At 32.8% G+C, this 10417-nt stretch overlaps 2 protein-coding genes across 2 annotated transcripts in view; one reads left to right on the forward strand and one right to left on the reverse strand.

Moving 5' to 3' along the window:
* LOC107646263 (transcription factor MYB101-like) lies at positions 594 to 3636 on the forward strand. The gene is made up of 3 exons (XM_016350463.2): positions 594 to 1342; positions 1541 to 2450; positions 3216 to 3636. Exons 1-3 carry the CDS (start codon positions 959 to 961, stop codon positions 3506 to 3508), a joined length of 1587 nt encoding a protein of 528 aa, XP_016205949.2. The 5' UTR covers positions 594 to 958; the 3' UTR covers positions 3509 to 3636.
* The window catches only part of LOC107625024 (protein disulfide-isomerase 5-2), a 9426-nt gene continuing 5909 nt past the window's right edge, over positions 6901 to 10417 (reverse strand). The window contains exons 2-6 of the mRNA XM_016327546.2: positions 10117 to 10416; positions 9275 to 9378; positions 8811 to 9181; positions 7855 to 8156; positions 6901 to 7472 (exon numbers count right to left, since the gene is read on the reverse strand). Of these exons, the coding sequence (XP_016183032.1) occupies positions 7149 to 7472; positions 7855 to 8156; positions 8811 to 9181; positions 9275 to 9378; positions 10117 to 10326 (1311 nt within the window). The 5' untranslated portion in view covers positions 10327 to 10416 and the 3' untranslated portion in view covers positions 6901 to 7148. The remainder of the gene's footprint in view (positions 7473 to 7854; positions 8157 to 8810; positions 9182 to 9274; positions 9379 to 10116; position 10417) is intronic.

Genomic DNA, 10417 nt, shown 5'->3' on the forward strand with positions numbered 1-10417 from the left:
TTCAATAATGAACAATGAACAATATATACAAAAAAAATTAGAATATCTAACATTTGAGAGATTTGAGAGAAAAAAAAAAACCATTTATTGCTAGCGTTCAAAACAAGCATGTAGATTGTAGAGTTACTCATATGTTCTCATGTAGTCAAAACAAGCATGCCACTTAGAATTTACTTTTTTGAGTATCCAAACAACAATCATATTCAATAATGAACAATGAACAATATATACAAAAAAAATTAGAATATCTAACTAACAAATAATTTGAGAGAAAAAAAAAAACCATTTATTGCTAGCGTTCAAAACAAGCATGTAGATTGTAGAGTTACTCATATGTTCTCATGTAGTCAAAACAAGCATGCCACTTAGAATTTACTTTTTTGAGTATCCAAACTTGGATGCCAACAATCATTTGTTTCTATTGCCATTAAAACATGCTGTTAAAAAACAATTGAACAGGTACAATTTACAAGGCTCTTTCACTGTGCATAACACGTAAGATATAGTTGTACAATTTTTCACCATTGGTTATGAGGGTTACACGGAAGCGCAATCCTAGCATACCCTTCTAAATTTGTCTTTCCACTTTTTCACAAATCCCTTCAACAATTCACTTCATGCCTTTGGCTTTTGTTTGCACCTCCCAAAACCCATCATATCATTGTAGACTAGTAGAATCCCTTCATCTCCGTTCTTCGTCGTCGTCACCACCACCACGCTCAACCTCAATCACTACCACCACTCTCTCTCTCATATAGAGAATTTAAGAGTTTAGAGTTTAAAAAAATATAGTGGATCCAAGCATTATTGATTCAAAGTAGAAGAGAGAATTATGCTAAGGACAACGAAGAGAACATACAACTAAGTGATTACTATATTTAGATATGCACAAGAGGTAGGAGTTGGACTAGTGTGGCTATATTTGGATGAACAAGGAAATAAACAAATTTTCCTTGGCATGATGGAAAATATTAATAAAGATGCAGAGAACGATGCAAACAGTTTCACTGCAATGAGGGGAAGCATGGAAGCAGGTGACGGCTGCTGTGGCGATAGCGGTGGTGCGACGGCTGCGGGAGATGAGGTGGCTTTGAAAAAAGGTCCTTGGACAGCCGCAGAGGATGCAATTTTAGTTGATTACGTAACGAAACACGGTGAAGGGAACTGGAATGCTGTACAAAGAAACACAAAGTTGGCTCGATGTGGAAAGAGTTGTAGGCTAAGATGGGCTAACCATTTGAGACCAAATTTGAAGAAAGGTGCTTTCTCCCCTGAAGAAGAAAAGCTCATCATTGAACTCCATGCTCAGTTTGGAAACAAATGGGCTCGAATGGCTGCATTGGTATAACTCCGTCATCCCTTTTTCTTATGTCTTTTTCAGCCATATACAGTTAATAATTATATGAAATTTATGATTGAAAATCGCTAAATAATAATTTAATTAGACTTATCAAATTATTTAATAATTTTTAAATATAAACTTAAAATAAAGATAACTGGATATAATTATGTTATTCTTTTTCTTTTGGTGGTGCTGTAGTTACCTGGAAGAACTGACAACGAAATAAAGAATTATTGGAACACAAGGGTGAAGCGGAGGCAAAGGCAAGGGCTTCCTCTGTACTCAGATGACCCTGATCGTCCGACTATATCAAGCACACCCACGACCCCTATAACTCATCTAGGAACAAACTTCATGAACAATTCTCCCACAAGCAAGTTTGAGTTTCTCCACCACCAAAGTTATCTTCATTCTCCATCTCCACATCACCACCACCTGAACCATTCTCCTTTAACATCACCACTTCACAGAGCTCCGTCTTATTCCCCTCACACATTCTTGGATGCTACTACGCATTCCCCTTTATCCTCGTCATCACTTCACTCACCACTCTCCACTCCCATTTCATCTTCACCTCTCTCCTTCACCTTCCATAGACCTGCACCGTTGTTGTGCAACCCTCTTCGCTTTAAGCGTTACCGTTCAACTTCAACTGTGAATCCAACCACACCAACCACGCCAACCCACTTATCTGATCTTGATAACGGGTTTAGATTTCCAGTTCATCTCAACTCTTCTTCTTCTTTCTCCCACTTCTTTCAGAACCCATCCTTGTTGGATCCTGAAAGAAACATGGTATGTTCGACTTCTCCTTCTAGTTTCCTAAGCAAGATAGAGCTCCCTTCAAACCAATTTTCATTGTCATCGCAACCGCACCAAATAGAGCCATCAGAGTTTAAACTTGATGATGTTGAGTATAATAATGACCCTAACTGTTTAAATACAAGTAATGGGTTGGTTGGGGATATTCTATCTGAAGCTCAAACCATGGCTTCTAGCCATCAGAATTTAAAAAAGCGAAGCTACTTCGGCTTGAATGAAGGGCACGATGAAGTTTTTGAGGGTTGCCAAAGCTTTGATGACTCTCTTTATTGGTCTTCTAGTTCAGGTTGATAAAAAAACTTTTAAATCTTAGTTGTTTTTGTTTGATTTTCACTACTTCAATTAAGGTAAAAATTTAGGTGTAACTGACTTTATCGAAAGTTGATAGTTGAGAGTTGTTAGAAAATAATTTAGTCTAACCTATTAAATTATTTAACGAATTCTCAACTATCAACTACACCTCAGTTCTCACATTTAATCAATTACTCCTTTGTGTATGCATTTGAAAATTTAGCGTTATTGTTTTGAATAGTTGGATCTTCTTGGTTGCTTTTAGCAACCTAAGTTTATTTTATGTCACATAATTAAATCTGATTCTTTCATCTGAATATATTTTTCTAAATTATTTAGGAGTTTCCTTAGGTTTAGGAAGAAGAGTCTAAACTAAAATAAATTTGCATGGGTTGAAAATATTAGTATACAGTTTTTTCTTGTTATATTGATGCTTATGTACTAAATTTTTAATGTCTTTTGTCATAGTTTAATATGTCTCTCATAACAAATAACATAATATGAGTGCATTAATTTTTTATTTTGACCTCTTGGAGTTATTTTAATTCTAAAAATTGGAATGCTTCAAAATTCATTTCAAATATATACATTCTAATTGTATAATACTACTACATAGCATGTTCTAATTGCCACATACGTGTGATAAGTGTGATGAAAAAATAATGACTTTATTATAACTTAAGTAAACACATTTTGATGGAATAATAATAATAATAATAATAGTTCGAATTTTGACAAATAATAATAATAATTTTTGCAGGACTAAAACCAAAGGAAGAAGCAACAAACTTAGACAAATCCATGAATGAGGACTTGTCAACATTGCTCCCTGTAATGCCTTCAACCTTACAATGCCAACAGAATTGGCAGCATAATAATACAACAGAAGTCTCAAATAATGTCCAATCTTCTTGTCTTATGACAGATGACAATTTTGGACTTGATATAAAGCCTGTAGCTTCATTATTTCCTCTCAACAATGCCACGAACCATGATAATAATAATAATAACACAGGATGTTACTCATGGGACAATTTATCTGGGCTATGTTGACCTTGACTCAAATTATAAATAATGGTCACAATTTATGTATCATAATGACTTTAGAAGCTATTTATTTTGTTGTTGAAATCTCGTGATTGATGTAGATGATACTTATTATTGTTCAGAACATTGATTTTTCAGTTGTAATATGTTTAGTGTTTAACTATTAATTATAATTTGAAAAAGCTTCGGGAGACAATACAAATCCAACCCAAAGTATTCATTGATTCTAAATATAGCATAATTGATAATTCGGATATTGTATAAACATTAGCGGAAATGTTTGGTAATCAAAGAAAATCAGCCAAAAACAGTCATAACTTGCCTTATTTAGCATTCATTAATTGTTGCAATAAATAATTAATGCTAAATAAGGCAAGTTCTGTCTGTTTTTTTTTTCTACCTTAGTTACTATTATGTATCAATTTATTACTCAATGATTGCAATAATTTTTATATTATTGTACTCAAACATAATTAATAAATAAAAAAATATTTTTATATGAAATATCTAAATATAATATATTAATTTTATTTTTTTAAATTATTTAAAAAATATATTTTCTTAAGAAGTCACTCAAATAAGTCTAATGCATATTTTTCTAATATTTATGTACAATTTGAATGAGAAAAATAAGTATTTACAATTTGTGTGTTTTTAGATCGAATGATTTTTGTTGGAGTGTACCTAATTCTAGTGTTTAATGTATAATCCTTACTTACACAATTTCAGTTTAACATTAATCATGCATATTAATAGAAATTAACTAGAAATATTAGGCAGCTAAGCATTCTTTAATCAAGTCTGATCAATTTAAGCTGTACACTTATGTACGTGAGTATTCTTTTTCTGTATCTTCTTGGTACGCAATTTTCATCTGCGTTCATTTTTTTTTTTTCGTTGTGTATTTTTTTCATTCTTTTTCTTCTGCGTCTTCTTTGCTCCCTTTTTCTTCTTATGCATCATCGTCATGCATTTTTTTCTTTGTTCTGTTTATTTATTTTTGTCTTTCTTGAAAAAGAACAATAACAAAAAGAAGAGGAAAAAAATAATAATTCAACAATATTTAAGCCTTTATTATGGACAAAGTATCCACTATTAATTCAAAGATTCAATGGAATAAAAGGCAGATATATAAACTAAGAGAAAAGAATATATATGTATTTTGTCATAGATCTCATGGTCAAGAATTTTTCTAAGAAATTTTGGAATTTTTTTGTTTTTGATAACTTCTAATTGATTAAAAAATTTTGGTATTATATTTTTGTTTTATGTTTTTTTCAAACTCTTTCTCCTCCCTGTTTTTCTCATATTTTTTTTTGTTTTATCCTCTCATAATTTTTTTTGTTTTACCAGGATAATAATAATAATAATAATAATAATAATAATAATAATAATAATAATAATAAAGCATATATATATATAGGAGAGAGAAAGAAACATGCACAAAGAATAAGAAACATAAAGAAGAAATAGGGGAGTGGATCCTCTCCAGTGAATAAAAAACTGGATGGTATGCAGTGTTTAATCTAACCATTCACCACATTCTCTCTCTTATTTATTTCTGGTCCCACTATTAAAATCAAAGGTGAGAGATTGCACTGTATTTTGTCAAGTGTTGAAAAAACTGGAGAGGATCCATTTCCAAGAAACAGTGCGCAAAAAACATGAAGAAGAAACAGTGCGCGATTTAACGTGTGTTGTGGGAGTGATTTTTATTAGGTTTGGACCAACTTTGTTAAACTTAATTATCAAAAATACTTATACATATAATAATACTGAAAATTAACATCCATAATACATTTTATTCAATTTGTAATTCTTATTTACTTTTAGAAACATTTTATTAACATCATTCATTGCAAAAATCTTAACATCCAATTTTTTTTATTAACCAGAAATGCTGCAATTAATATCGGATAATTTAAATTACTTATTTTGACATAAACACAACAATGTTTAAATTCTCCAACTCAATAACTTTTAAGAATACACTAAAATTATAAGCATCATAAATAACGTCTGAGATTCCACAATTATAACATTCAAAAACCTTCAATACTTGCATCCAAAACTAACATTTTGGTGACCTCAACTATGAATATATAATGATTGGCAATTAACAAATTCAAATAATTAAACACGAATACCGGGTTTGGTTTTGATAATAGAATAAAATAGGACAATAAAAATAAAATACAAAAAATAGAAATACAAAAATTAATATTTTATATTTTATTTGATGATCAACTAAATATAAAAAAAATTATAAAAATCTAATTTATTCTACTTTCTTTCATACAAAAACAATTAATAAGAAAAATGTAATGATAACAAACTGTAATTATGAAAAAATGGTAAGTACTGTTTTGGTCCTTAAAGTTGAGCGTGAAAATCGAAATCGTCCCTCATCTAATTTTCGATTTAGAATGACGTCGCCGCCTTCCCTTCATGCATGCTTCTGCCGCCACCGTGGAGTGCGTCGCCGGGAAGGGGAGCCCGAGCTGCCGATCTACCCAGCCGTGGAGTGTGTCGCCGCCGTTCATGCATGCTCCTGCCATACCCAGCCTACCCAGCCGCCGTCGCTCCGTCGCCCACGAGCTGCCGGTGGTCCTGCTTCGCCTTCTGCATCTGCTTCTTTGTGCTTTGAATTTCTGATTTGGCTTTGTACTTCTCTGTTGATTTGGCTTTGTGCTTGAATTTTCTGCTTCTGCTTCTCTTTCTTGTTGAATTTTCTGCTTTGTACTTGAGTTTCTGCTTCTGCTTCTCCATTGTTGAGTTTCTGCTTCTGTTTCTTCATTGTTGATTTGTTGCTTTCTGTTTCTACTTGTGTTAAATTTGTGTTGATTTGTTGATTTACTGCTTCTCTGTTGATGCTGTTATTCTTGGAGGTGTTGGTATTGGTGTTGGAGGTAAAGGTGCCAGTAATGATGAAGGGTATTTTTGTCCAGAAAAATTTTAAAATGACGATTTTAATACGAAAAAAAATGTTAAGGACATTTCTAAATCGAAAATTAGATGAGGGACGTTTTCGATTTTTACGCTCAACTTTAGAGACCAAAACAGTACTTAACCCTATGAAAAATGAATAAACATAATAAAAAAATAAATTTTATCTTTTGTTAATACTTTTGTGTTTTTTCTGTTAAAAAATATACAAAATATACTAATTTAGATTAAACATAATTTTGTATTTTTATGTTCTTGTCTTAGTGTTCCATACTTGTAAACGAAATCAGGCGTACAAAGTCTAGTTAGTTCAAATCACTTCAATATCAAGTGAGTTATCGTGTACTAACAACTCTGATCCCTTGTGAGTTGTGACGGTAACATAAAAAGTACAAGTCTTGCTATTTAGGCACCGGTTAGCAAAGGGAAGTAGGGAACTTTGAAACTTCATATTTTTTGGAAATGATACCATTGGAATTTTTAAAATGGAAAAAATAACCCTTGTCATCTTAAGAAATAAATAGAGCTTGTGTGTGAATCTGAGTGAAAGTTTGGACACTACAACTTATCAAACTACACAATCTCAAATATTTACACATCCTCCCAATAGAAATGTAAATTAAATTCTAAAGCCAGCTATTTTTCTAGAATCTCCCTTGGTCAAGTTTCATTGATAATTATATCATTTGTTTGTGTTGGTTTAATCCTCCTTGTCTCCAGCTTTATACTCATTGTTTTCAACTTCTGAAACAGAGCTCCTTGCTTGAGTAGCAGCCTGTACTTGATTTGAAACTCTCTGGTATTCATCACCTCCTTTAACAAAAAATGTCTGAAGAATCATCATTACTGCAACAATACCAACAAGAATGTACACCAATCTGACATCAAAAGATCGATGGAGATATCGCATAAATGAAGGGCCACTCATCTCTTTCTTTATGGTTTTTCCTTCTCGATATCCTTCTACAAATTTAGAGATCTGTGTTGCTTGATCCTCTTCTTCGATGCTTTCAAAACCAACAACCTGAAAATTGTTAAGAGAAATGTTATTGGCTTCAGCAGCAAAAAATTGAGGTATTTAATATGTTTGCATATCCTCACTAGTAAGATACTCCATAGTCTGAAAGATCAGAATTGGAAAAATCCCATATCCAGTTATATATTGAAAGAATTTGTATATTCATATCAAACATATTTAAGTATTTAATAGTCAATGAGTACTCCACACAAAGCTACTGGTGTATATGATATGAACATCAACATATGAAACTTGCTTCTTCTAACTCAACTCAATCTCTCAAATACGCAAGCATAAACGCTGTCATATGAATACAGAATGCATATATGTAAACACAAATGATAGGATAACCTAAAATAACTTGTTTCAGGTAAAAGGCTAGACTTACTGAAAGGTACTCATCGCTGTTATCCCAAACGACCAGTTTTGGCAGTTTAGTGCCAATATCGAATTTTTCAGCAAATTCTTCCATCTGTCTAACTCCAACATAACCAAATATTAAGTCACGATTTGCAGATGCAGCAGCCTTCAATAACTTAACCAGCTCCTTTGATCTTTCTTCATCTTCATCGTCAACAATTGCCAAAACTGTCTTCCTACCATCAGCTTGAATCAACTTAAGTGTGTCACGGGATACAGGCACAGCCAAGGGAATCAGATTTTGTTTTACAAAATCTTCCAAAAATTCATCTGCAAGTGAAAACCAAAAGCATAAATTGTTAAAGGATTCCCATAATTATGTAACAAAATTAAAAACATATAAAGACATTAAGAATGTTGAACCAACATAACACCCCATGAGAAAAGAAAAGAATAAAATATTAAGTATAATTCAAGAAATACAGACAAGCTGAACAATAGAGTAATTGATTAGCAATCACTAATCAAAACTAAAGCTGATATTTCATTTATACACAAAAAAAAGAAAAAAAAAATACTAGAACTGTAGTATTTGTGGCCTCAAAGCTACATTAGTTCCTATCCTGAAACAAAAAAGACCTTTTAGAAGAACTTGCTATGTGTTAATAATCACTTAGTCTCAGATTTTGTCTCCAGTCAAGTTCTATAGCTAATTTTGTCATTAGCTTATTTAATTCAATAGTTAACTGGGTCTAAGCCATAGAATCATCCTAAAGAAACCGAGAGTTGAACTACGTAGGGGAACTGTAAAAATTGCCCTATCCGATAACAACTGCAAGGATGAAGAGACAGGGCTACAAGTTCCACAATTACAATCTAGCCAAATGCACCAAACATTTAAATAGAGCTCAGTTCTATAACCTGCCTCGCTATCTTCTAATTCCCAAAAAAAAAAAAATGGATGGTGAATAATGATACACTAACCTTCAAAGGGGCCATAGAATGTGCTCCGCTCATTGTATTTTAGATTAAGGGAAACCAATGCAGGAACCTTATCAAAGTCATACAACACCATGAGATCCTCTGAAAAATCTTTTGCCACAGAGAACCATGCATTTTTCTTATACTTTATGCCTAACTTCTCCATCATTGAGCTGTCCAACCCAAAACCTATAAATATGGGGAAAAATTCGCCAGCTTCTTCAACAAATGATTTGACAGCAGAATCTGAATCAAGAACAGCAACATCAGAAGCAGCAAATTTCTTCAGATAACGAACAAGTAATTCGGCTTTCCTTGGTCCACGGTACTCTACAGGGACGCCATGATTAAACAGCATAATGGTTGGATATGCACTGTACAGCAAAATAGAAGTTTCATCTAAGCTCATTCACAGTAATCACTTATATCAGAATGAAAAAACAAGGTACAGTGGCACAGAAACATACTCAACATCATATTTTTTCGCAAGGCCAGTATGCTTGTCCGCATCTACCTTCGCTATGACTATGGGATCCTTTAAGGTTGCAAGTACAGGTGCGGCAGCATCTAACTGCAAGGCAGATAATCACAAATTCTAAGGTCTTCAGGAACCAAAAGTTAAAGAATCACAGTGAGTACAGTTATTACAAGTACAATTCTATTCTATCCCAATACTCTTTGATAAATTTTGAGTGTAGATAATATGAATTTAATTTTGATGCATTGTAATTTTGTAAAGTAGTTTTACACGTCCGTCCAACTACATAATGTCACCTAAGCAAAAATAAATACTTTTTACATTGACAATGGTGAATGGTCATCCAAAAAATAGATGTATTTAGACGACTGTGTTTACCCTTTGTGTATCAAATTAAACTCTAGATAATACTGAAGTTTAAAAAGTTAAAACCACTACAATGATAAGATAGTTTATACGAATTTAATTTTGATGCACTTCTAGTGTTTATCCTTGCATCCAATCACAGAATGTCATGTCAACAAAAATAACTACTTTGAATAGTAGTTCCAAAGAACTTATGTGATCGAATGACTGTCTAAATCAATTTACATTCTAAAAATTAAACTCAATTTACATTTTACAATTATTATTATACAAAAGTGTTCATGCTCACTACAAGCTACTTTCCATATGAGTAACCCTTCATTAACTTGCATACAGCAACTTGAAAGATGCACCAATCAAATAAACAATAAAGTAATAAAACTAAATCTGAGATAGATTTCTTTCTAAGGGGAATACAAATAAAAATCGAAACCTGAAATTAAGAAAGAGGGGAAAAGGGGGTACCTCAGGTGAAAGGCGCTTGCAGTGACCGCACCAGGGAGCGTAGAAATCAACCAAGATGTGATCGAAGGAAGAGATGGCGGAATCGAAGTTGGATTCATCAAGAACCAGCACAGTCCCGTCCACCGCGAACTTCTCCCCTTTGCAAAACTGGATCCATAGCAGAACGGTGAAAGTAACCACAAGAATCCTCTTCATCTTCGTCGTCATCATCGCTCTGTGTTGGATTCCAACACCAAAGTGTATAATAGTTGTGACTTGTGACTTTTCCTCCTCGGAACTACTTAACCTTGATTCAGTTGAT

This window comes from Arachis ipaensis, chromosome B01 (assembly GCF_000816755.2).
Source record: "Arachis ipaensis cultivar K30076 chromosome B01, Araip1.1, whole genome shotgun sequence".
Classification (NCBI taxonomy): Eukaryota; Viridiplantae; Streptophyta; class Magnoliopsida; order Fabales; family Fabaceae; genus Arachis; species Arachis ipaensis.

Coding starts and splice junctions, on each gene's coding strand:
- LOC107646263 (XM_016350463.2), top strand. CDS start 959: ATGATGGAAAATATTAATAAAGATGCAGAGAACGATGCAAACAGTTTC. Junction 1,343..1,540: donor GGGCTCGAATGGCTGCATTG/GTATAACTCCGT, acceptor GTGGTGCTGTAG/TTACCTGGAAGAACTGACAA. Junction 2,451..3,215: donor TTATTGGTCTTCTAGTTCAG/GTTGATAAAAAA, acceptor TAATTTTTGCAG/GACTAAAACCAAAGGAAGAA.